The 27,584-nt window shown below is 50.5% G+C and overlaps 1 protein-coding gene across 6 annotated transcripts in view; it reads right to left on the reverse strand.

Moving 5' to 3' along the window:
- The window catches only part of LOC129853033 (protein RUFY3-like), an 80,238-nt gene that overhangs the window by 41,422 nt on the left and 11,232 nt on the right, over positions 1–27,584 (reverse strand). For 4 of the 6 annotated variants that reach the window (XM_055918670.1, XM_055918672.1, XM_055918674.1 and 1 more), the window contains 8 exons: positions 23,492–23,665; positions 17,195–17,312; positions 11,028–11,253; positions 10,379–10,440; positions 6,786–6,921; positions 6,369–6,461; positions 4,491–4,577; positions 2,089–2,256 (listed from right to left, as the gene is read on the reverse strand). In XM_055918670.1, the coding sequence (XP_055774645.1) occupies positions 2,089–2,256; positions 4,491–4,577; positions 6,369–6,461; positions 6,786–6,921; positions 10,379–10,440; positions 11,028–11,253; positions 17,195–17,312; positions 23,492–23,665 (1,064 nt within the window). The remainder of the gene's footprint in view (positions 1–2,088; positions 2,257–4,490; positions 4,578–6,368; positions 6,462–6,785; positions 6,922–10,378; positions 10,441–11,027; positions 11,254–17,194; positions 17,313–23,491; positions 23,666–27,584) is intronic. The other 2 variants (XM_055918673.1, XM_055918676.1) reach the window with 2 other exon arrangements.

The raw sequence follows: 27,584 nt of genomic DNA on the forward strand, positions 1-27,584 counted from the left end.
GGTAGAGGAGTCAAGTCACTGGGATATACACTATGATACTGGAGGGGCAGAGGAGAAGTCACTATGATACAGGAGAGGTAGAGGAGTCAAGTCACTGTGATACTGGAGGGACAGAGGAGTCAAATCACTATGATACTGGAGGGGCAGAGGAGTCAAGTCACTATGATACTGGAGGGACAGAGGAGTCACGTCACTATGATACTGGAGGGACAGAGGAGTCAAGACATTATGATACTGGAGGGGCAGAGGAGTCAAATCACTATGATACTGGAGGGGCAGAGGAGTCAAGTCACTATGATACTGGAGGGACAGAGGAGTCAAGTCACTATGATACTGGAGGGGCAGAGGAGTCAAGTCACTATGATACTGGAGGGGCAGAGGAGTCAAGTCACTATGATACTGGAGGGGTAGAGGAGTCAAGTCACTGGGATATACACTATGATACTGGAGGGGCAGAGGAGTCAAGTCACTATGATACTGGAGAGGTAGAGGAGTCAAGTCACTGTGATACTGGAGGGACAGAGGAGTCAAATCACTATGATACTGGAGGGGCAGAGGAGTCAAGTCACTATGATACTGGAGGGGCAGAGGAGTCAAGTCACTATGATACTGGAGGGACAGAGGAGTCAAGTCAATATTATACTGGAGGGGCAGAGGAGTCAAGTCACTATGATACTGGAGAGGCAGAGGAGTCAAGTCACTATGATACTGGAGGGGCAGAGGAGTCAAGTCACTATGATACTGGAGGGTCAGAGGAGTCAAGTCACTGGTCACTATGATACTGGAGGGGCAGAGGAGTCAAGTCACTATGATACTGGAGGGGCAGAGGAGTCAAGTCACTATGATACTGGAGGGGCAGAGGAGTCAAGTCGCTATGATACTGGAGGGGCAGAGGAGTCAAGTCACTATGATACTGGAGGGGCAGAGGAGTCAAGTCACTATGATACTGGAGGGGCAGAGGAGTCAAGTCACTATGATACTGGAGGGGTAGAGGAGTCAAGTCACTATGATACTGGAGGGGCAGAGGAGTCAGGTCACTATGATACTGGAGGGGTAGAGGAGTCAAGTCACTATGATACTGGAGGGCCAGAGTAGTCAAGTCACTGGGATATACACTATGATACTGGAGGGGCAGAGGAGTCAAGTCACTATGATACTGGAGGGGCAGAGGAGTCAAGTCATTATGATACTGGAGGGGCAGAGGAGTCAAGTCACTGGGATACTGGAGGGGCAGAGCAGTCAAGTCACTATGATACTGGAGGGGCAGAGGAGTCAAGTCACTGGGATATACACTATGATACTGGAGGGGCAGAGGAGTCACGTCACTATGATACTGGAGGGGCAGAGGAGTCAAGTCACTATGATACTGGAGGGGCAGAGGAGTCAAGTCACTATGATACTGGAGGGTCAGAGGAGTCAAGTCACTGGTCACTATGATACTGGAGGGGCAGAGGAGTCAAGTCACTATGATACTGGAGGGGCAGAGGAGTCAAGTCACTATGATACTGGAGGGGCAGAGGAGTCAAGTCACTATGATACTGGAGGGGCAGAGGAGTCAAGTCACTATGATACTGGAGGGGCAGAGGAGTCAAGTCACTATGATACTGGAGGGGCAGAGGAGTCAAGTCACTATGATACTGGAGGGGTAGAGGAGTCAAGTCACTATGATACTGGAGGGGCAGAGGAGTCAAGTCACTATGATACTGGAGGGGTAGAGGAGTCAAGTCACTATGATACTGGAGGGCCAGAGTAGTCAAGTCACTGGGATATACACTATGATACTGGAGGGGCAGAGGAGTCAAGTCACTATGATACTGGAGGGGCAGAGCAGTCAAGTCACTATGATACTGGAGGGGCAGAGGAGTCAAGTCACTGGTCACTATGATACTGGAGGGGCAGAGGAGTCAAGTCACTATGATACTGGAGGGGCAGAGGAGTCAAGTCACTATGATACTTGAGGGGCAGAGGAGTCAAGTCACTGGGATATACACTATGATACTGGAGGGGTAGAGGAGTCAAGTCACTATGATACTGGAGGGGCAGAGGAGCCAAGTCACTATGATAAAGACAGTGTGTTTCTAGGCCTACCTGGGACTTCTGTGCTAGCTGCTGGTTGAGGGCCCTGAGGTCTTCTAGCTGTTGTCGTAGTTCCACCAGAGCGTCCTGTTTGTCACACATATCTGTCTCTAACATCTTCATAGACAGCTCCATCTCCTGCTTCATACCAATCTGAACCTCCAACTCCTTCTCTACATCCTAGAGACAGAGAGAGAGAGAGACAGAGAGAAACAGTGAGAGAGTGACAGAGACAGTGAGAGAGAGAGAGACACGAGAAAGAGACACACGAGAGAGAGAAGAGACACACGAGAGAGACACACGAGAGAGAGAAGACACGAGAGAGAGACACAAGAGAGACGCACGAGAGAGAGAAGAGACACACAAGAGAGACACACGAGAGAGAGAAGAGACACGAGAGAGAGACACAAGAGAGACACACGAGAGAGACACACGAGTGAGAGAAGAGACACGAGAGAGAGAAGAGACACAAGAGAGAGACACACGAGAGAGAGAAGAGACGAGAGAGAGACACGAGAGAGACACACGAGAGAGACACACGAGTGAGAGAAGAGACACGAGAGAGACACACGAGAGAGAGAAGAGACACGAGAGAGAGACACACGAGAGAGAGAAGAGACACGAGAGAGAGACACAAGAGAGACACACGAGAGAGACACACGAGAGAGACACGAGTGAGATAAGAGACACGAGAGAGACACACGAGAGAGAGAAGAGACACGAGAGAGAGACACAAGAGAGAGATACACGAGAGAGAAGAGACACGAGAGAGACAGATTAATACAGGAGGGAGGGGGGGTGGTTAATACAGAAGGGAGGGGTGGTGTCATGACGTTGCCCTCTTTGGACACAGCGAGCACCATCCCCCTACCTCTGCACCATCTCTGTCTTCTACACCCAGGCTGCTGTGATCAGAGAGGTCGTAAATTCCTGGAGGAGATGATCTCCTCATGGCCAGAGTATAGAGAGAGAGTGAGTTTTCATCGAGAGAACAAAGGAACTTCTTCCACCTCACAGAACTGGAGGTCCGAACAATATTCATGTTATGGAGAATGTATAAACGGTCGGTGAAGTAGCCAGCTACGAACTGGTCCGTTTGGTACGATTCTGTGAAACTCATGAGAGACAATACGGCCACATTACCATAACTCTGTTTATACAATAGCCTCAGTTATGAGGCTTACATCTAATTGTTGTACAAAATGAATGAGTAAAGATGATACTATTTGTGAAATGACAGATTCTATGTAATGATGTTAATGTGAGAGAATTGTATTTCTGTTTAAAGTTTCACTAAGTCATTGGCCCGCCCCCAGGGGCACAGGCAGGACCTGGCGTCATGAGACGGCCCTTTTCTATGTTCCGAATAAAACCCCACCTGTGTTTTCTATCACCAGACCGAGCTTACCTCAATAACGAGAGGGCTAAGGGTTGAGACGAGACCAGTCCCTCTATCACAGAGTGAAATAAGGTTTAAGGTGATGGCTGAATATTTTAACCATCCCACGTGGTTAAACTCTTAGACTATCGATACCGACAGAATAAGAACAAATCTTTGATATTAATTACTAGTCTGCAGCTAGGAATTCGGTATCAGTGAACGCGAAGACCGACAACCGCCGAAACATCTATTCTATAACGACATGAATGAATGTCACTCTGAACTATCCATTCTAACCACGACAGAGAGAGAGGGCGGACAAACTCTCCAACAGAAACTAACTTTTCAACAGAGATTCCGACGACAAACTGAGCGTAAATATATATATTGATTGCAATTATTCCCGAATGAGTGAGCGTTCATGTGCAAAGGATTGTCATAATTATCAACTCTGTAGTGTCTCATCTCAGGTGACCCCCACTTCCCTTTGGCCTAACAAGCCGCCATGCCGGTTTAGCCCACTAGGGCACATTCTCCATTTCATTTCTTGTAACCATATTTACTTTGTTTGTTTGTGTTATGCATTTCTGTGAATTACTTAGTTAGTAAATAAATGATTTTAAGACAACTGATGTATGGATGACTCATAGTGAAGACTGGGTTCGTGCAGATAAACCAACAATTTACGACGTTTGGAATGAGACTAACGTGAGGTAAATAATAATTCATTAATCAGAAGACTAAATGATCAGATATTAAAATATCTGAAAGTTCTATTAGGAAAATTATAACTTTGTAATCTGAATATTTTCCTTGGTGCCCCCGACTTTCTAGTTATTTACAGTTACATGATTAATCCATTTAAATCGCGTAATAATAATTACAGAGAGTTATTTGATAAATAAGTCTTCAGTTTAATGATGCCAAAGACACGACACGGTCGACCAGGATTAATACAAGATGGATGTATTAAGGAGAGATGGAGGGATATGATATTTCTCAGAGATAAAGCGAGAGAGAATTAGAAACTGACCAATCGTAGCTGAGTTTCCTCCTTGAGTTGTTTGCGTGCCTCCCCCAGCACCTGGCCGTCCGCCAAGCCGTCCCCTGACCGCGACGCCTGGGGAAGTCGTCACAATTACTACACCCTAACATGTCAGGCCTCGTCTACACTTGGCATGCGACTTCTGCGATCAGAATACGAAGATGGCATTGAATAGACAGGTCGCGTTGCGGTCTGATTGGGTTCAGAAGGTGGTCAGGGACACGTTTGATTTCTCCTCAGTATGGACCTATCAGGCTACCGGTTACACACACAGTGGGTGATGTCATCAGCAGTCTCCAGAAAACGTGTGTTTTGGGAGCGAGAGGCACCTTTCTATGTTCCTCACACGCTAAGAACATGTGACGTTGGAGGAAATACGTTCCTAGGAGTGAGGAACATGTTTGTTGGCCTCAAATGCTAGTCAGCTAGCATTTGAGCTCTGCTAACCTCCTTAGCATTGCTTGCTAGCTAGTTACTAAGGCTGGTCAATATGGTCAAAATATCACATCACTGTAACCAGCAGGTAGCCTAGTGGTTAGAGTGGAGTGTTGGGCCAGTAACCAGCAGGTAGCCTAGTGGTTAGAGCGTTGGGCCAGTAACCAGCAGGTAGCCTAGTGGTTAGAGCGTTGGGCCAGTAACCAGCAGGTAGCCTAGTGGTTAGAGTGTTGGGCCAGTAACCAGCAGGTAGCCTAGTGGTTAGAGCGTTGGGCCAGTAACCAGCAGGTAGCCTAGTGGTTAGAGCGTTGGGCCAGTAACCAGCAGGTAGCCTAGTGGTCAGAGTGTTGGGCCAGTAACCAGCAGGTAGCCTAGTGGTTAGAGCGTTGGACTAGTAACCAGCATGTAGCCTAGTGGTTAGAGTGTTGGGCCAGTAACCAGCAGGTAGTCTAGTGGTTAGAGCGTTGGGCCAGTAACCAGCAGGTAGCCTAGTGGTTAGAGCGTTGGACTAGTAACCAGCAGGTAGCCTAGTGGTTAGAGCGTTGGGCCAGTAACCAGCAGGTAGCCTAGTGGTTAGAGCGTTGGACTAGTAACCAGCAGGTAGCCTAGTGGTTAGAGTGTTGGGCCAGTAACCAGCAGGTAGCCTAGTGGTTAGAGCGTTGGGCCAGTAACCAGCAGGTAGCCTAGTGGTTAGAGCGTTGGGCCAGTAACCAGCAGGTAGCCTAGTGGTTAGAGCGTTGGGCCAGTAACCAGCAGGTAGCCTAGTGGTTAGAGCGTTGGGCCAGTAACCAGCAGGTAGCCTAGTGGTCAGAGTGTTGGGCCAGTAACCAGCAGGTAGCCTAGTGGTTAGAGCGTTGGGCCAGTAACCAGCAGGTAGCCTAGTGGTTAGAGTGTTGGGTCAGTAACCAGCAGGTAGCCTAGTGGTTGGAGTGTTGGGCCAGTAACCAGCAGGTAGCCTAGTGGTTAGAGTGTTGGGCCAGTAACCAGCAGGTAGCCTAGTGGTTAGAGCGTTGGGCCAGTAACCAGCAGGTAGCCTAGTGGTTAGAGCGTTGGACTAGTAACCAGCAGGTAGCCTAGTGGTTAGAGCGTTGGACTAGTAACCAGCATGTAGCCTAGTGGTTAGAGCATTGGGCCAGTAACCAGCAGGTAGCCTAGTGGTTAGAGCGTTGGGCCAGTAACCAGCAGGTAGCCTAGTGGTTAGAGCGTTGGGCCAGTAACCAGCAGGTAGCCTAGTGGTTAGAGCGTTGGGCCAGTAACCGATAGGTTGCTAGATCGAATCCCAGAGCTGACAAGCTGTCGTTCTGCCCCCCCTGAACAAGGCAGTTAACCCACTGTTCCTAGGCCGTCATGTAAATAAGAATTTGTTCTTAACTGACGTGCCGAGTTTAAATAAAGGTTAAATACTTCAAATGAACAGTGGTTGTGTTTTACCTTGCGACTGGACTCCAGCTGGTAGGAGCTCTCCTCCTTGACTCGTTCTACGTCCTCTTGTAGGGTGATGATCCTGTTGTTGGCTACTGCAAGCTGGACAGACAACACACCAGGTCAGAGTGTATTTGAGCTTTATTTATACAGGTTTGTCTCATTGAGATAAAAAAAAATCTATTTTGCAAGAGAAACCTGTAAAATGTTCCACACCAGTGGAGAAATATCAGATTTACTTTCAGACAACCAAAGCTATTGATTACTGCATTGTTGGGTTTAGAGCTTGAAAGAAAGGCATTTCACTTGACATTAAGACCACAACGTTCTATTAACCTCTACACAACCTCTACACAACCTCTACACAACCCAGTTGTAGAATAGCATGTTAAATCCAACTGTGGTCAAATAAAATAATAAGCCTACCTCTTCAGTGAGCTTGGTGTTGGACTTCTCCATAGCGTCTACTTTGGCCTGCAGGTTGTTGACTGAAGCACTGAGGTGTCTGTTGAGCTCCTCAACATAGTTCTTCTGGTCCAGAATGGCTGTGATCTGGCCATCCCTTGTGGGGGAGGGGGAGAGAATTGAGAAAGACTTAGAAGCAAAAGACAGCTCATCTCACACTAGTGCTGCGAGGGCACGACACTAGGGCTGGGAGGGCACGACACTAGGGCTGGGAGGGCACGACACTAGGGCTGGGAGGGCACGACACTAGGGCTGGGAGGGCACGACACTAGGGTTGCGAGGGCACGACACTAGGGCTGGGAGGGCACGACACTAGGGCTGGGAGGGCACGACACTAGGGCTGGGAGGGCACGACACTAGGGCTGGGAGGGCACGACACTAGGGCTGCGAGGGCACGACACTAGGGCTGGGAGGGCACGACACTAGGGCTGCGAGGGCACGACACTAGGGCTGGGAGGGCACGACACTAGGTCTGGGAGGGCACGACACTAGGTCTGGGAGGGCACGACACTAGGGCTGGGAGGGCACGACACTAGGGCTGGGAGGGCACGACACTAGGGCTGGGAGGGCACGACACTAGGGCTGGGAGGGCACGACACTAGGGCTGGGAGGGCACGACACTAGGGTTGCGAGGGCACGACACTAGGGCTGGGAGGGCACGACACTAGGACTGCGAGGGCACGACACTAGGGCTGCGAGGGCACGACACTAGGGCTGCGAGGGCACGACACTAGGGCTGCGAGGGCACGACACTAGGGCTGCGAGGGCACGACACTAGGGCTGGGAGGGCACGACACTAGGGTTGCGAGGGCACGACACTAGGGCTGGGAGGGCACGACACTAGGGCTGGGAGGGCACGACACTAGGGCTGGGAGGGCACGACACTAGGGCTGGGAGGGCACGACACTAGGGCTGGGAGGGCACGACACTAGGGCTGGGAGGGCACGACACTAGGGCTGGGAGGGCACGACACTAGGGCTGGGAGGGCACGACACTAGGGTTGCGAGGGCACGACACTAGGGCTGCGAGGGCACGACACTAGGGCTGCGAGGGCACGACACTAGGGCTGGGAGGGCACGACACTAGGGCAGAGAAATTGAGTGTTTTTCCTGAAGAGAAAGACGGGATAAAAGTGGGGTTAAAGGTGAGGGGCTAGCGTTGCTAAGGTGAGGGGCTAGCGTTGCTAAGGTGAGGGGCTAGCGTTGCTAAGGTGAGGGGCTAGCGTTGCTAAGGTGAGGGGCTAGCGTTGCTAAGGTGAGGGGCTAGCGTTGCTAAGGTGAGGGGCTAGCGTTGTTAAGGTGAGGGGCTAGCATTATTAAGGTGAGGGGCTAGCGTTGCTAAGGTGAGGGGCTAGCGTTGTTAAGGTGAGGGGCTAGCGTTATTAAGGTGAGGGGCTAGCGTTGCTAAGGTGAGGGGCTAGCGTTGCTAAGGTGAGGGGCTAGCGTTGCTAAGGTGAGGGGCTAGCGTTGTTAAGGTGAGGGGCTAGCGTTGCTAAGGTGAGGGGCTAGCGTTGTTAAGGTGAGGGGCTAGCGTTGTTAAGGTGAGGGGCTAGCGTTGCTAAGGTGAGGGGCTAGCGTTGCTAAGGTGAGGGGCTAGCGTTGTTAAGGTGAGAGGCTAGCGTTGCTAAGGTGAGGGGCTAGCGTTGTTAAGGTGAGGGGCTAGCGTTGCTAAGGTGAGGGGCTAGCGTTGCTAAGGTGAGGGGCTAGCGTTGCTAAGGTGAGGGGCTAGCGTTGCTAAGTTGAGAAGCTAGCGTTGCTAAGGTGAGCGGCTAGCGTTGCTAAGGTGAGGGGCTAGCGTTGCTAAGGTGAGGGGCTAGCGTTGCTAAGGTGAGGGGCTAGCGTTGCTAAGGTGAGGGGCTAGCGTTGCTAAGGTGAGGGGCTAGCGTTGCTAAGGTGAGGGGCTAGCGTTGTTAAGGTGAGGGGCTAGCGTTGCTAAGGTGAGGGGCTAGCGTTGTTAAGGTGAGGGGCTAGCGTTGCTAAGGTGAGGGGCTAGCGTTGTTAAGGTGAGGGGCTAGCGTTGTTAAGGTGAGGGGCTAGCGTTGCTAAGGTGAGGGGCTAGCGTTGCTAAGGTGAGGGGCTAGCGTTGCTAAGGTGAGGGGCTAGCGTTGCTAAGGTGAGGGGCTAGCGTTGCTAAGGTGAGGGGCTAACGTTGCTAAGTTGAGGGGCTAGCGTTGCTAAGGTGAGGGGCTAGCGTTGCTAAGGTGAAAGGCTAGCGTTGCTAAGGTGAGAGGATAGCGTTGCTAAGGTGAGGGGCTAGCGTTGCTAAAGTGAGAGGCTAGCATTGCTAAGGTGAGGGGCTAGCGTTGCTAAGGTGAGAGGCTAGCGTTGCTAAGGTGAGAGGCTAGCGTTGCTAAGGTGAGGGGCTAGCGTTGCTAAGGTGAGGGGCTAGCGTTGCTAAGGTGAGAGGCTAGCAATGCTAAGGTGAGGGGCTAGCGTTGCTAAGGTGAGAGGCTAGCGTTGTTAAGGTGAGGGGCTAGCGTTGCTAAGGTGAGAGGCTAGCGTTGCTAAGGTGAGAGGCTAGCGTTGCTAAGGTGAGAGGCTAGCGTTGCTAAGGTGAGGGGCTAGCGTTGCTAAGGTGAGAGGCTAGCGTTGCTACGGTGAGGGGCTAGCGTTGCTAAGGTGAGGGGCTAGCGTTGCTAAGGTGAGAGGCTAGCGTTGCTAAGGTGAGGGGCTAGCGTTGCTAAGGTGAGAGGCTAGCGTTGCTAAGGTGAGGGGCTAGCGTTGCTAAGGTGAGAGGCTAGCGTTGCTAAGGTGAGGGGCTAGCGTTGCTAAGGTGAGGGGCTAGCGTTGCTACGGTGAGGGGCTAGCGTTGCTAAGGTGAGGGGCTAGCGTTGCTAAGGTGAGGGGCTAGCGTTGCTAAGGTGAGGGGCTAGCGTTGCTAAGGTGAGGGGCTAGCGTTGCTAAGGTGAGAGGCTAGCGTTGCTAAGGTGAGGGGCTAGCGTTGCTAAGGTGAGAGGCTAGCGTTGCTACGGTGAGGGGCTAGCGTTGCTAAGGTGAGAGGCTAGCGTTGCTAAGGTGAGGGGCTAGCGTTGCTAAGGTGAGAGGCTAGCGTTGCTACGGTGAGGGGCTAGCGTTGCTAAGGTGAGGGGCTAGCGTTGCTAAGGTGAGAGGCTAGCGTTGCTACGGTGAGGGGCTAGCGTTGCTAAGGTGAGAGGCTAGCGTTGCTACGGTGAGGGGCTAGCGTTGCTAAGGTGAGGGGCTAGCGTTGTTAAGGTGAGGGGCTAGCGTTGCTAAGGTGAGGGGCTAGCGTTGCTAAGGTGAGGGGCTAGCGTTGTTAAGGTGAGGGGCTAGCGTTGCTAAGGTGAGGGGCTAGCGTTGTTAAGGTGAGGAGCTAGCGTTGCTAAGGTGAGAGGCTAGCGTTGCTAAGGTGAGAGGCTAGCGTTGCTAAGGTGAGGGGCTAGCGTTGCTAAGGTGAGGGGCTAGCGTTGCTAAGGTGAGGGGCTAGCGTTGCTAAGGTGAGAGGCTAGCGTTGCTAAGGTGAGGGGCTAGCGTTGCTAAGGTGAGAGGCTAGCGTTGCTAAGGTGAGGGGCTAGCGTTATTAATAGAGGAACGCACCCTTCTGCCGTCTTGCTGCTTTGACCATCCTTAAGATACATGGAGAAATCTATCACCCCGACCTGCACAGGAAATACAACACAGACTTACTTGTATGACCACTTCCTGTCTGAAGAGCATAACAGAATAACTGCTGCCACAGTGATGAAAACATTGTGTCAGACAGAGAAGAGACTTTATTTACAATAGCAGCTGGTTAAATGCTCAACTGTACTGTAAATGTGTACTGGGGGCCACTGTAAATGTGTACTGGGGGCCACTGTAAATGTGTACCGGGGGCCACTGTAAATGTGTACTGGGGGCCACTGTAAATGTGTACTGAGGCCCACTGTAAATGTGTACCGGGGGCCACTGTAAATGTGTACTGGGGGCCACTGTAAATGTGTACCGGGGGCCACTGTAAATGTGTACTGGGGCCACTGTAAATGTGTACTGGGGGCCACTGTAAATGCGTACTGGGGGCCACTGTAAATGCGTACTGGGGGCCACTGTAAATGTGTACTGGGGGCCACTGTAAATGTGTACTGGGGGCCACTGTAAATGTGTACTGGGGGCCACTGTAAATGCGTACTGGGGGCCACTGTAAATGCGTACTGGGGGCCACTGTAAATGCGTACTGGGGGCCACATATATATTCTATGGTACTAACCTGTGAGTCCAGGTCTTCTCCCTTCATACAGAGATTAGCATCGATGACGTTCAACCCAACCAGCAGTCCGGCGATCACGGCTCCTTCCTCCTCCATCATGAGAGCGTTGGACTCGTAGAACTCGCTGAGCAGGTCCTTCCTGTTGATGATGGTCTTCATGTAGTCTGACAGCTTCTTCTGCATCAGGGCCAATCGCAGCCAGGCCCGCCCTCTTCCTAACGGGGTTCTGGTGACGGACGGACGGGTTACACCAATCACATAACTGAACTGGTGAACAAGGGGCTTAGGCCAATTATGTATCAACTACACAGCGTGTGACATGTTTACACCAATCAGAGACCAAGTGATCCGTGTGCGAGTCAGTCGACCATCGTCATCAGACCACACAGTGTTACTCCACCTAGTAGTGGAGAGGCTTACGCCAACGGAACCTTCATTTAACCAGTCAGTTACCAACAAATTATTATTTACAATGACGGCCTAGCCCGGACGACGCTGGGCCAATTGTGCGCCGTCCTATGGGACTCCCAATCACGGACGGATTTGATATCGCCTGGATTCGAACCAGGGACTGTAGTGACGCCTTTAGCACTGAGATGTAGTGCCTCGGACCGCTGTGATACAGCCTGGAATGGAACCAGGGTCTGTAGTGACGCCTCTAGCACTGAGATGTAGTGCCTCGGACCGCTGTGATACAGCCTGGAATGGAACCAGGGTCTGTAGTGACGCCTCTAGCACTGAGATGCAGTGCCTTAGACCGCTGTGATACAGCCTGGATTCGAACCAGGGTCTGTAGTGACGCCTCTAGCACTGAGATGTAGTGCCTTAGACCGCTGTGATACAGCCTGGAATGGAACCAGGGACTGTAGTGACGCCTCTAGCACTGAGATGCAGTGCCTCGGACCGCTGTGATACAGCCTGGATTCGAACCAGGGTCTGTAGTGACGCCTCTAGCAGTGAGATGCAGTGCCTTAGACCGCTGCGCCACTCGGGAGCAAAGATACACAGGTAACTGCCAAAATAAAGGAAACACTTCAGTAAACGAGGGATACAAAGCATATTAAACGCAGATGCTTCCACACAGGTGTGGTTCCTGAGTTAATTAAACATCTAAAACATCCCATCATGCTTTGGGACGCTCCTGTATTAAAATGCCCAGCTGCCCATTATGTTGGCTACCATGGATAGAAGATCTCAGTGACTTTCAACGACGGATCTCAAAAGGAGCAGAGGGAGTTTCAAAACCCTACAATTCCCCCCCCCCCCCCCCCCCATGATATTAACAAAACAAAATCTGTCAGTTTAAGCCAGAGAAATATATTTTTTTGGTCTGGGCTGTCTCTCAATCCACCGCATCCGCTGATGTCGCCCTTCGGCATCTGCTGTGGAAGGTGGCAGAGATACGGCGATCCTGAAAATGGGTCTTCTCCCAAAAAACGTCTGTAGCGTTTCAACGGTTTGGCCTATTATGCTATGTTTGGCCTCTGCTCCTCCTCTTGAAAGATGAGACTATCCTCTTTGCTCTACGACCCCCCCCCCCCCCCCCCCCCCCCCATGCGTCACAGAACTGGTTCTGTGAAGGTTCTGGTACTAGTTATAATAAACTGATTGGAAGTATATATGGTGATAGTTGTGCCTAAAATACGGGGATAATTATGTTTCCTGATCTCTCTTCTATCTCTCAGAGAACAGACACTTTCACAGCAAACTTCCTTCACATTTGATTTCATGACCATCTGTTGTTCCATGAGGTGAATCTGTTATTCAACGTATTTCATTGGCTAAGAGCAGTAATGCCAAATATGTATCATTCCCCCCCAAAAATGTTTATACCTTGAGGGGTCTTAAACTTAAATGATCCATGGTATGCCCATCTTACAACAAGTCCATATGTCAGTTTAGAACCCCCCCCCCCACAGACTGTGTGTTTCTGGTTTTACTATCCTTGTGGGGACCAGACCTCAAACCTATATAATAACACTTGAGACAGCACTTTACACCACCATCAACAAAACAAAGGATTTCATTTCTCACGGAGGAATGGTGATGCATCTCTCCAATAGAGCTCAGACCCTTGATTTAGTGGGAAGAGAGGATAGGACATTAGGGACGGCGTCAGTCAGACGGGAAGAGGACATTAGGGACGGCGTCAGTCAGATGGGAAGAGGACATTAGGGGACGGCGTCAGTCAGACGGGAAGAGGACATTAGGGGACGGCGTCAGTCAGACGGGAAGAGGACATTAGGGGACGGCGTCAGTCAGACGGGAAGAGGACATTAGGGACGGCGTCAGTCAGACGGGAAGAGGACATTAGGGACGGCGTCAGTCAGACGGGAAGAGGACATTAGGAATGGCGTCAGTCAGACGGGAAGAGGACATTAGGGACGGCGTCAGTCAGACGGGAAGAGGACATTAGGGGACGGCGTCAGTCAGACGGGAAGAGGACATTAGGGACGGCGTCAGTCAGACGGGAAGAGGACATTAGGGACGGCGTCAGTCAGACGGGAAGAGGACATTAGGAACGGCGTCAGTCAGACGGGAAGAGGACATTAGGGACGGCGTCAGTCAGACGGGAAGAGGACATTAGGGACGGCGTCAGTCAGACGGGAAGAGGACATTAGGGACGGCGTCAGTCAGACGGGAAGAGGACATTAGGGACGGCGTCAGACAGACGGGAAGAGGACATTAGGGACGGCGTCAGTCAGACGGGAAGAGGACATTAGGGACGGCGTCAGTCAGACGGGAAGAGGACATTAGGAACGGCGTCAGTCAGACGGGAAGAGGACATTAGGGACGGCGTCAGTCAGACGGGAAGAGGACATTAGGAACGGCGTCAGTCAGACGGGAAGAGGACATTAGGGACGGCGTCAGTCAGACGGGAAGAGGACATTAGGGACGGCGTCAGACAGACGGGAAGAGGACATTAGGGACGGCGTCAGTCAGACGGGAAGAGGACATTAGGGACGGCGTCAGACAGACGGGAAGAGGACATTAGGGACGGCGTCAGTCAGACGGGAAGAGGACATTAGGAACGGCGTCAGTCAGACGGGAAGAGGACATTAGGGGACGGCGTCAGTCAGACGGGAAGAGGACATTAGGGACGGCGTCAGTCAGACGGGAAGAGGACATTAGGGACGGCGTCAGTCAGACGGGAAGAGGACATTAGGAACGGCGTCAGTCAGACGGGAAGAGGACATTAGGGACGGCGTCAGTCAGACGGGAAGAGGACATTAGGAACGGCGTCAGTCAGACGGGAAGAGGACATTAGGGACGGCGTCAGTCAGACGGGAAGAGGACATTAGGGACGGCGTCAGTCAGACGGGAAGAGGACATTAGGGACGGCGTCAGACAGACGGGAAGAGGACATTAGGGACGGCGTCAGTCAGACGGGAAGAGGACATTAGGGACGGCGTCAGTCAGACGGGAAGAGGACATTAGGGACGGCGTCAGTCAGACGGGAAGAGGACATTAGGGACGGCGTCAGTCAGACGGGAAGAGGACATTAGGGACGGCGTCAGTCAGACGGGAAGAGGACATTAGGGACGGCGTCAGTCAGACGGGAAGAGGACATTAGGAACGGCGTCAGTCAGACGGGAAGAGGACATTAGGGACGGCGTCAGTCAGACGGGAAGAGGACATTAGGAACGGCGTCAGTCAGACGGGAAGAGGACATTAGGGACGGCGTCAGTCAGACGGGAAGAGGACATTAGGGACGGCGTCAGTCAGACGGGAAGAGGACATTAGGGATGGCGTCAGTCAGACGGGAAGAGGACATTAGGAACGGCGTCAGTCAGACGGGAAGAGGACATTAGGGGACGGCGTCAGTCAGACGGGAAGAGGACATTAGGGGACGGCGTCAGTCAGATGGGAAGAGGACATTAGGGACGGCGTCAGTCAGACGGGAAGAGGACATTAGGGGACGGCGTCAGTCAGACGGGAAGAGGACATTAGGGGACGGCGTCAGTCAGACGGGAAGAGGACATTAGGGGACGGCGTCAGTCAGATGGGAAGAGGACATTAGGGGACGGCGTCAGTCAGACGGGAAGAGGACATTAGGAACGGCGTCAGTCAGACGGGAAGAGGACATTAGGGGACGGCGTCAGTCAGATGGGAAGAGGACATTAGGGGACGGCGTCAGTCAGACGGGAAGAGGACATTAGGGGACGGCGTCAGTCAGACGGGAAGAGGACATTAGGAACGGCGTCAGTCAGACGGGAAGAGGACATTAGGGACGGCGTCAGTCAGACGGGAAGAGGACATTAGGGACGGCGTCAGTCAGACGGGAAGAGGACATTAGGGACGGCGTCAGTCAGACGGGAAGAGGACATTAGGGACGGCGTCAGTCAGACGGGAAGAGGACATTAGGGACGGCGTCAGACAGACGGGAAGAGGACATTAGGGACGGCGTCAGTCAGACGGGAAGAGGACATTAGGAACGGCGTCAGTCAGACGGGAAGAGGACATTAGGGGACGGCGTCAGTCAGACGGGAAGAGGACATTAGGGACGGCGTCAGTCAGACGGGAAGAGGACATTAGGGACGGCGTCAGTCAGACGGGAAGAGGACATTAGGAACGGCGTCAGTCAGACGGGAAGAGGACATTAGGGACGGCGTCAGTCAGACGGGAAGAGGACATTAGGAACGGCGTCAGTCAGACGGGAAGAGGACATTAGGGACGGCGTCAGTCAGACGGGAAGAGGACATTAGGGACGGCGTCAGTCAGACGGGAAGAGGACATTAGGGACGGCGTCAGACAGACGGGAAGAGGACATTAGGGACGGCGTCAGTCAGACGGGAAGAGGACATTAGGGACGGCGTCAGTCAGACGGGAAGAGGACATTAGGGACGGCGTCAGTCAGACGGGAAGAGGACATTAGGAACGGCGTCAGTCAGACGGGAAGAGGACATTAGGGACGGCGTCAGTCAGACGGGAAGAGGACATTAGGAACGGCGTCAGTCAGACGGGAAGAGGACATTAGGGACGGCGTCAGTCAGACGGGAAGAGGACATTAGGGACGGCGTCAGTCAGACGGGAAGAGGACATTAGGAACGGCGTCAGTCAGGCGGGAAGAGGACATTAGGGACGGCGTCAGTCAGACGGGAAGAGGACATTAGGGATGGCGTCAGTCAGACGGGAAGAGGACATTAGGGACGGCGTCAGTCAGACGGGAAGAGGACATTAGGGACGGCGTCAGTCAGATGGGAAGAGGACATTAGGGATGGCGTCAGTCAGACGGGAAGAGGACATTAGGGATGGCGTCAGTCAGACGGGAAGAGGACATTAGGGATGGCGTCAGTCAGACGGGAAGAGGACATTAGGGGACGGCGTCAGTCAGACGGGAAGAGGACATTAGGGACGGCGTCAGTCAGACGGGAAGAGGACATTAGGGGACGGCGTCAGTCAGACGGGAAGAGGACATTAGGGACGGCGTCAGTCAGACGGGAAGAGGACATTAGGGACGGCGTCAGTCAGACGGGAAGAGGACATTAGGGACGGCGTCAGTCAGACGGGAAGAGGACATTAGGGACGGCGTCAGTCAGACGGGAAGAGGACATTAGGGACGGCGTCAGTCAGACGGGAAGAGGACATTAGGGGACGGCGTCAGTCAGACGGGAAGAGGACATTAGGGGACGGCCTCAGTCAGACGGGAAGAGGACATTAGGGACGGCGTCAGTCAGACGGGAAGAGGACATTAGTGACGGCGTCAGTCAGACGGGAAGAGGACATTAGGGATGGCGTCAGTCAGACGGGAAGAGGACATTAGGGACGGCGTCAGTCAGACGGGAAGAGGACATTAGGGACGGCGTCAGTCAGACGGGAAGAGGACATTAGGGACGGCGTCAGTCAGAAGGGAAGAGGACATTAGGGACGGCGTCAGTCAGACGGGAAGAGGACATTAGGGACGGCGTCAGTCAGACGGGAAGAGGACATTAGGGACGGCGTCAGTCAGACGGGAAGAGGACATTAGGGACGGCGTCAGTCAGGCGGGAAGAGGACATTAGGGACGGCGTCAGTCAGACGGGAAGAGGACATTAGGGACGGCGTCAGTCAGACGGGAAGAGGACATTAGGGACGGCGTCAGTCAGAAGGGAAGAGGACATTAGGGATGGCGTCAGTCAGACGGGAAGAGGACATTAGGGATGGCGTCAGACAGGCGAAGGTCTTACTTGAGTCCTGGCAGGTCTTTGACGCTGGCAGTGATCTCTCCAGCCTCAGGGGTGAGTTTCTCCACCAGCTCCAAGGCCCCCCAGAAAGACTTGTTCTGCCCCAGGAACGTCTTCTTGGCTGAGGGGGTAGGTAGAGGAAACGTTAGGCCAACAATACTTCACAACACCAATGCTAAGATCATCCTGACAGGGCACTTCTAAGCATCCTGAATGTACAGCATAAGTAGGTTATAAATCTAATGTCACACTTACATCGTTATAATCAGATTCAGAGTGTTTAACAGTCACATGTACAGGGACGAAGGAGTGATTGCAGGGTTACAGTGAAACGGTTAGGGTTCCGAGCTCCAACATACAGGACTAGTGAAACGAAATAATGACAAATGGCCATAAAACTACAGAATAATTACACTATATACACATAACAACTGTAGCAGGGATGAATAATGACATGTTCATTGGGGGTAGAGGCAGAGTAAAGGGGGAGTAGCAGGGAGGAAAGGGTTGCAGGTAGCTGACTAGTGGGGGCTATTCAGCAGCCTGATGGTCTGAGGGTAGAAACTAACGGCCAGTCCTTCCAGTTTGTCCCATGATGCTCCTTTGCTGCCCCCGTCTGAGTGATTTAAGATGGGAGAGCTGCCCCCGTCTGAGTGATTGAAGAGGGGAGAACAGGGCATGGCTTGGTGGCTGGGGTCCCTGATGATCTTCTTGGCCTTCCTGCGACACCTGGTGTTGTAGGTGTCCTGCAGGGCAGGCAGTGGGCACCCAATAGTGTGTTAGGCTGCATCACCCTCTGAAGCAGCTTGCGGTCCGCGGCTGAGTTTCCTTAACAGGCTGGGATGCAGACCAACAGTATGCTCTCGAAGGAAATCCTGTAGAACACAAAGCCCTCTGGGACATGCAACATTTCTTCAGAATATTGAAGAGTCCCTGTCGTGCCTTCACTACGGTGTCCGTGTGGTTAGACCATTTCAGATTCTCTGAGGAATTTGAAGTTATTGACCGTCTCCATGGAGACCCCGTTGATGAGCAAGTATCCAGCCTGATTCCTCCTGAAGTCCACAACTTTTATTAATATATTATTATTTAACCTTTATTTAACCAGGTAGGCCGGTTGAGAACAAGTTCTCATTTACAAATGCGGCCTGGCCGAGATAAAGCAAAGCAGTGCGACAAAAAAAACAAGTCAATAACACAATAGAAAATAAAAATCTATGTACAGCATGTGCAAATGTAGAAGAGTAGGGAGGTAATAAATAGGCCCTAGAGGTGAAAATAATTACAATTTAGCATTAATACTGGAGTGATATATGATGATGTGCAAGTATAGATACTGGGGTGCAAAAGAGCAAGAGGGTAAGTAATAATATGGGGATGAGGTAGTCGGGTGTGCTATTTACAGATGGGCTGTGTACAGGTACAGTGATCGGTAAGCTGCTCTGACAGCTGATGCTTAAAGTTAGAGAGGGTCTCCAAGTCTCCAGCTTCAGAGATCATTGGCAGCGGAGAACTGAAAGGAAAGTAGGAATTGGCTTTGGGGATGACCAGTGAGATATACCCGCAGGAGCACGTGCTACGGGTGGGTGCTGCTATGGTGACCCGTGAGCTGAGATAAGGCGGGGCTTTACCTAGCAAAGACTTATAGATGACCTGGAGCCAGTGGGTTTGGCGACGGATATGTAGTGAGGACCACCCAATGAGAGCATACAGGTCACAGTGGTGGGTATATATGGGGCTTTGGTGACAAAACAGATGGCACTGTGATAGACTGCATCCAATTTGCTGAGTAGAGTGTTGGAGACTATTTTGTAAATGACATCGCCAAAGTCGAGGATTGGTAATCAGTTTTACGGGGGGTATGATTGGCGGCATGAGTGAAGGAGGCTTTGTTGGAAGCCAAGTCTAGATTTAATTTTGGATTGGAGATGCTTCATGTGAGTCTAGAAGGAGTGTTTAGAGTCTAACCAGACACCTAGATAGGTAGTCAGGCGGAAAGGTGCGGCAGCGATCGGTGCAGCGAACGGTTGAAGAGCATGCATTTAGTTTTGCTTGCATTTAAGAGCAGTTGGAGGCCACGGAAGGAGTGTTATATGACAGTGAAGCTCTTTTGGAGGTTTGTTAACACAGTGTCCAAAGAAGGGCCAGAAGTATATAGAATGGTGTCGTCTGCGTAGAGGTGGATCAGAGACTCACCAGCAGCAAGAGCAATATTGATCTATACAGAGAAAAGAGTCGGCCGGAGAATTGAACCCTGTGGCACCCCCATAGAGACTGGCAGAGGTCCGGACAACAGGCCCTCCGATTTGACACAATGAACTCTGTCAGAGAAGTAGTTGGTGAACCAGGCGAGGCAGTCATTTGAGAAACCAAGGCTATGGAGTCTGCCGATGATAATGCGGTGATTGACAGAGTCGAAAGCCTTGGCCAGGTCGATGAAGACGGCTGCACAGTACTGTCTTCTATCTATAGCGGTTATGATATCGTTCAGGACCTTGAGCGTGGCTGAGGTACACCCATGACCGGCTCGGAAACCAGATTGCATAGCGGAGAAGGTACGGTGGGATTAAAAATGGTCGGTGATCTGTTTATTAACTTGGCTTTCAAAGATTTTAGAAAGGCAGGGCAGGATAGATATAATTCTGTAGCAGTTTGGTTCTAGAGTGTCACCGAACGCGGCAGCTTTCCAATCTTTGGAGATCTCAGACGATACAAAAGAGAGGTTGAACAGGCTAGTTTAGGGTTGCAATAATTTCGGTGGATAATTTTAGGCAGAGAAGGTTCAGATTGTCTAGCCCAGCTGATTTGTACAGGGTCCAGATTTTGCAGCTCTTTCAGAACATCAGCTATCTGGATTTGGGTGAAGAGAAATAGGGGAGGCTTGGGCAGGTTGCTGTGGGGGGGTGCATGGCTGTTGACCGGTAGGGGTAGCCAGGTGGAAAGCATGGCCAGCCGTGGAAAAATGCTTATTGAAATGATCAATTATCGTAGATTTATCGGTAGTGACCATGTCGCCTAGCCTCAGTGCAGTGGGCAGCTGGGATGTGGTGCTCTTATTCTCCATGGAATTTACAGTGTCCCAAAACGTTTGGGAATTAGTGCTACAGGAAGCAAATTTCTGTTTGAAAAAGCTAGCCTTAGCTTTCCTAACTGACTGAGTATATTGGTTCCTGTCACAGGATGTCTTTGTGCTGGTGAAGGGCAGTGAAGTCTGGGGTGAACCAAGGGCTGTTTATCTGTTCTTAGTTCTACATTTTTTTGAACGTGGCTTATTTAAGATGGAGAGGAAAGTACTTTTAAAAGAATAACCAGGCATCCTCAACTGACGGGATGAGGTCAATATCCTTCCAGGATACCCGGGCCAGGTCGATTAGAAAGGCCTGCTCGCTGAAGTGTTTTAGGGAGCGTTTGACAGTGATGGTCAATTGACCGTGGACCCATTACGCACGCAGGCAATGAGGCAGTGATCGCTGAGATCCTGGTTGAAGACAGCAGAGATGTATTTAGAGGGCAAGTTGGTCAGGATGATATCTATGAGGGTGCCCATGGTTACAGATTTTGGGTTGTACCTGGTAGGTTCCTTGATAATTTGTGTGAGATTGAGCTTAGATTGTAGGACGACTAGGTTAGATTGTAGGACGGCCGGGGTATTAAGCATGTCCCAGTTTAGGTCACCCAACAGAACGAACTCTGAAGATAGATGGGGGGCAATCAATTCACATATGGTGTCCAGGGCACAGCTGAGAGCTGAAGGGGGTCTATAACAAGCGGCAACGGTGAGAGACTTATTTCTGGAAAGGTGGATTTTTAAAAGTAGAAGCTTGAATTGTTTGGGCACAGACCTGGATAGTATGACAGAACTCTGCAGGCTATCTCTGCAGTAGATTGCAACTCCGCCCCCTTTGGCAGTTCTATCTTGACGGAAAATGTTATAGTTAGGGATGGAAATGTCATGATTTTTGGTGGCCTTCCTAAGCCAGGATTCAGACACGGCAAGGACATGTCCTTGGGTTGGTGGAGTGTGCTAAAGCAGTGAATAAAACAAACTTAGGGAGGAGGCTTCTGATGTTAACATGCAAGAAACCAATGCTTTTACGGTTACAGAAGTCAACAAATGAGAGCGCCTGGGGAATGGAAGTGATGCTGGGGGCTGCAGGGCCTGGGTTAACCTCTACATCACCAGAGGAACAAAGTAGGAGTAGGATAAGGGAACGGCTAAAGGCTATAAGAACTGGTCGTCTAGTGCGTTCTGAACAGAGAGTAAAGGGGGCAGGTTTCTGGGCGCGGAAGGATAGATTCAAGGCATAATGTACAGACAAGGGTATGGTAGGATGTGAGTACATTGGAGGTAAGCCTAGGCATTGAGTAACGATGAGAGGTTTTGTCTCCAGAGGCACCATTTAAGCCATGTGCGGTCACCGCATGTGTGGGGGGTGGAACATAAGGGCTAGCTAAGGCATATTCGAGCAGGGCTGGAGGCTCTACAGTGAAATAAGACAAAAATTACTAACCAAAGCAGCAATAGACAAGGCATATCGACATTAGGGAGAGGCATGTGTAGCCGAGTAATCAAAGGGTCCAGTGAGTAGCTAGGCGAGCTGGAGGCACGGAGATTCAGACAGCTAGCAGGCCGGGGCTAGCAGATGGGCCTCAGGGGAGCGTCGCAACGGGGGAGCCTGTTGAAACCCGTTGGCAGACTAGTCGTGATAGATCGCGGGGCTCCGTGTCGGCAGCAAACGGTCCAGGCCAATTGGCAAAAGAGGTATTGAAGCCCAGGGATTATCTAATGAATTTCTTCAGGCTAGCCGGGAGATGGGCCTAGCTCGAGGCTAACTCCAGGCTAACTGGTGCAGAAACACGGTGTTTCGGGACAGAAACACCCCTCGGACGGTGACGTTGGTAGACCAGTCGTGATGGATCGGTGGGGCTCCGTGTCGGCAGCAAAGGGTCCAGGCCAACTGGCAAAAGAGGTAATTGAAGCCTCCGGCCACTAGGAGCGCTGCCTCTGGGTGAGTGGTTTCCTGTTTACTCATTTCCTTATACAGCTGACTGAGTGCGGTCTTAGTGCCAGCATCTGTCTGTGGTGGTAAATAAACAGCCACGAAAAGTATAGCTGAGAACTCTCTAGGCAAATAGTGTGGCCTGCCATTTATCACAATATACTCTACTTCAGGCGAGCAAAATCTAGAGACTTCCTTAGATTTCGTGCACCAGCTGATGTTTACAAATATGCACAGACGTCTTACGTGTGCTGTTCTATCTTGCCGGTGCAGCGTATATCCCGCTAGCTGAATATCCATGTCGTCATTCAGCCACGATTCCGTGAAACATAGGACATTACATTTGACGTCCCGTTGGTAGGATATTCGTGATCGTACCTCGTCTAATTTATTGTCCAATGATTGTACGTTGGCGAGTAATATTGACGGTAATGGCAGCTTTCGCCTTCTGTGGGTCCTAACAAGGCATCCCGCTCGGTATCCTCTGTACCCGCGTCTCTTCCTCTTGCAAATAACTGGGATGTTGGCCCTGTGGGGTGTTCGGAGAATGTCCTGTGCGTCCTGCTTATTGAAGAAAAACATCTTTGTCTAATCCGAGGTGAGTGATCACTGTTCAGATATCCAGAAGCTCTTTTTTTGCCGTAAAATATGGTTGCAGAAACATTATGTACAAAATAAGTTACAAATAACGCGAAAAAAAAACCAAATAGCACAATTGGTTGGGCCCCCGTAAAACTGCTGCCATTTCTTCCGGCGCCATTTTAATTTAATCTGGTGACAGAGTCGGCTTATTCATTGATGTTAATCTCCTGAGGTGACCGGGAACACATTTCAATCCACGTGATCAAAACAGTCATGGAGCCAGAATTCTGATTGGTCGGACGAAAGCTGCACAGACCTGACCACCAGCACTTCCCTCTCGAGTCTTTGTTTATAGGCAGGGAGAAGCAAGATGGAGTCATGGTCGAATTTGCCGAAAGGAGGACGAGAGAAGGCCTTATACCCTGTGTCCAAAAGGCGTGTAGCAATGGTCAAGAGTAGAATTTCCATGAGTAAGACAGTCGATGTGTTGGTAATAATTTGGGAGCACGGTTCTCAAATTATTATTATCAAAGATATGACTGAGGATTCTTGTTACACCAGAGAAACAAGCCTACATCTATACAAACATGTCCCAGATCTGTTTTGGCAACCAACTCCTATGGTCAATGTCAAGTTTGGTGAAACAAGACCGCACAAACAGATATGGGACGAGGCAAGAACAAACAATAACATAGGTAGGTAGCCGACGTCTCTGTACTTTTGAGTCCGTGTTTGAGGCAGTGCTCCATGACCACGAAGAACTGCTGTAGCGGAGCGTAGTCCGAGTCCAGGGTTCTGCCCAGGTTCAGGGCCGACTCAATCAGACCCTTGATACTCAGCTTAGCCATGTTCATCAGGTTCAACCGCTCGATGGCTATAGGGTCCTTCGGATCTGGAGAGAGAGGGACAGAGTAGAGGAAGAAATAGAGGGGCAGGCGAAGAAGATAAAGGACAGAGGGAAGAGGGAGAAAGAAGAGATGTCAACAAACAAACCCTGGTACAATATAGTCACCATGTCAGCAACTAGTGTTGCTGAATGGTACTCTGAAGTATTCATTCTAACCACGAAAAGACTTCAGGGAAGCAGAGAGACGCTCGGTCGAACTCTCCAACAGAAGGACTGACGATTCCAACAGAGATCGCGACGACACACTGGGCGTAAATATATATTGATTGCAATTATCAACGGTGTAGTGACTCCTTTTGTCTTTTCCGCCCTTTTTATTCCACACCCACTTCCCTTTGTCCACCAAGCCTTCATATCGGTTTAGCCCACTAGGGAACCTCCTCATTTCCTTGTAACTATAACTGTTGTTTGCATTTCTATGGTTATTTAGTTAGTTAGTAAATAAATGATGAAGACAATTGGTGTATGGATGATTCATAGTAAAGGCTGGGTTCATGCAGATAACCAACAATTTACCATGTTTTGAATGAGACTAATGTGAGGTAAAGAATAATTCATTAATTAGAAGACTAATTGATCAGATATTAAAATATCTGATTAATTAGAAGACTAATTGATCAGATATTAAAATATCTGAAGAGTTAAATTAGGAAAATTATAACTTTGTAATCTGAAGATTTTCCCTAGTTGATATATTGAAGAAACATCTCTGTTTCTTCAATCAATGACTCCAAGCATACTTCCAAAGTTGTGGCAAAAATAGCTCAATGACAACAAAGTCAAGGTATTGGAGTGAACACCACAAAGCCCTGACCTCAATCCTATAGAAAATGTGGGCAGAACTGAAAAAGCATGTGCGAGCAAGGAGACCTATATAAACCTGACTCAGTTACACCAGCTCTGTCAGGAGGAATGGGCCAAAATTTACCCAACTTATTGTGGGAAGCTTGTGGAAGGCTAACCGAAACGTTTGACCCAAGTTAAACAATTTAAAAGGCAATACACTCAATTAGTATTTGGTAGCATGTAAACTTCTGACCCACTGGGAATGTGTTGAAAGAAATAAAAGCTGAAATAAATCATTCTCTCTACTATTATTCTGACATTTCACATTCTTAAAATAAAGTGGTGATCCTAACTGACCTAAGACAGGGATTTTTTACTAAGATTAAATGTCAGGAATTGTGAAAAACTGAGTTTAAATGTATTTGGCTAAGGTGTATGTAAACTTCCGACTTCAACTGTATTGAATCCACAATTTCGATCTTGTCTCATCACTGCAACTCTCCAACGGGAGGCGAAGTTCGAGTCATGCGTCCTCCGAAACATGACCCGTCAAAACCGTGCTTCTTAACACCCGCCCGCTTAACCCGGAAGCCGGCCGAACCAATGTGTCGGAGGAAATACCATTCAACTGACGACCAAAATCAGCCTGCAGGCGCCTGGCCCGCCACAAGGAGTCGCAAGAGTGCGATGAGCCAAGTAAAGCTCCAAACCCAAACCCAAACCCAAACCTAACCCGGACAACGCTTGGGCCAAACGTGCGCCACCCTATGGGACTCAGCCGGTTGTGACACAGCCTGGGATCGAACCCGGTTCTGTAGTGACGCCACCAAGCACTGCGATACATTTCCTGAGACCGCTGCGCCCTGAAACAGGATGGTTTCATCTCTGACCAATCACACTGCTAACTTCTCTCTTTAGAAATTAAACTGCTCTCCAACTTCGTAGCAAACCAGCCACAGAAACACTATGGTCGCTGCTTACATAAAGTGCAAATCATTTACTGAACAAATATAAGCACAACATGCAACATTTTTACTATTTTACTGAGTTATAATTCATGTAAGGAAATCAATCAACTGAAATAAATTAATTAGGCCCTAATCTATAGTATTTTCACATGACTGAGTATGGGAGGGCAAAGGCCAATCCACTTGGGAAACTGGCCAATCAGAATGAGCCCACAAAAAGGGCTTTATTACAGACAGAAATACTCCTCAGCACCCCGCCCCCAATGACAATCCCAAAGGTGAAGAAGCTGTGGAGGTCCTGAGCAGGAGTGGTTACACGTGGTCTGCGTTTGTGAGACCAATTAGTCATACTGCACAATAATCTAAAACGATGTTGGAGGCGGCTTATGGTAGAGAAATACATATTCAATTATCTGGCACCATCTCTGGTGGACATTCCTGCAGTCAGCAAGCCAAATGCACACTCCCTCAAAACTTCAGACATCTGTGACATTGAGTTGTGTGACAAAACTGCATATTTTAGAGTGATATTATTGTCCCCAGCACAAGGTGCACCTGTGTAGTGATCATGCTGTTTAATCAGATTCTTGATATGCCACATCTGTCAGGTGGATGGATTATCTTGGCAAAGGAGAAATGCTCACTAACAGGGATGTAAACAAATTTAAGCACAAAATTTGAGAGAAATAAGCTTTGTTCGTATGGAACATTTCTGGGATCTTTTATTTCAGCTCATGAAACACGGGACCAACACTTTACATGTTGCGTTTGTATTTTTGTTGAGTGTAGACAGGCTATAGGATAACTGCAGAGCAGCACACCTGTAAACTATTTACAGATCCTATGAACAGGAAAGTTCTGGTGCATTTTTCCAAAGCCAGTGGATGGAAGAGGTTTTGCAGCTCAACTGCAGTGAGGTTAAACTGGCACCGAGCACCGAGCACCGAGCACCGAGCACCGAGCACCGAGCACCGAGCACCGAGCACCGAGCACCGAGCACCGAGCACCGAGCACCGAGCACCGAGCACCGAGCACCGAGCACCGAGCACCGAGCACCGAGCACCGAGCACCGAGCACCGAGCACCGAGCACCGAGCACCGAGCACCGAGCACCGAGCACCGAGCTCCACCCAACAGGCCGAGCAGCAGCAGTGTATTTGCCAGGAAACCCAGGAAACAAAAAGGGACTGAAGCAACAGAACAGGTTCCTGGAATATCAACCACACAGAAGAGGGGAGTCAGGAAGAAGGTGGCAAAATGGAAGGAGCAGCAGTCATGTTGAGGTGTCATGTTGTGTTGCACAGGCCAATCCATGCTGTTGATTGGATGGCCACACAGCCACAGGCCAATCCATGCTGTAGATTGGATGGCCACACAGCCACAAGCCAATCCATGCTGTAGATTGGATGGCCACACAGCCACAGGCCAATCCATGCTGTAGATTGGATGATGGCCACACAGACAGCCAGGGTGGGTAAATTGAACAGATGGCCATGCCAAACACACCAGTGTGGCAAAAAGCTTTGAGATCACCGCAAAGCAGGGCCACACAACCGATTAGTAATCAGAACCCTTCCCCATTGGGCCTGTGGAAGCGATATGGTGAACAGGGTCACCACTATACTGCTTATATCTAAAAACACTGAAGGGTCCAAGGGGAACGCAGTGAACTGGGACCAGATGTCAAGGTGGTGAGAAATGAGCCCAGGAGGATGAAGGTGAAGGTTTGGGAGGATGAAGGTTTGGGAGGATGAAGGTTTGGGAGGATGAAGGTGCAGGTTTGGGAGGATGATGGTGCAGGTTTGGGAGGATGGAGGTTTGGGAGGATGGAGGTTTGGGAGGATGATGGTGCAGGTTTGGGAGGATGAAGGTTTGGGAGGATGATGGTGCAGGTTTGGGAGGATGAAGGTTTGGGAGGATGGAGGTTTGGGAGGATGATGGTGCAGGTTTGGGAGGATGAAGGTTTGGGAGGATGGAGGTTTGGGAGGATGAAGGTGCAGGTTTGGGAGGATGCTGGTGCAGGTTTGGGAGGATGCTGGTGCAGGTTTGGGAGGATGATGGTGCAGGTTTGGGAGGATGAAGGTGCAGGTTTGGGAGGATGATGGTGAAGGTTTGGGAGGATGATGGTGCAGGTTTGGGAGGATGAAGGTG

The sequence above is a fragment of the Salvelinus fontinalis genome, chromosome 4 (assembly GCF_029448725.1).
Source record: "Salvelinus fontinalis isolate EN_2023a chromosome 4, ASM2944872v1, whole genome shotgun sequence".
In the NCBI taxonomy this organism is placed as follows: Eukaryota; Metazoa; Chordata; class Actinopteri; order Salmoniformes; family Salmonidae; genus Salvelinus; species Salvelinus fontinalis.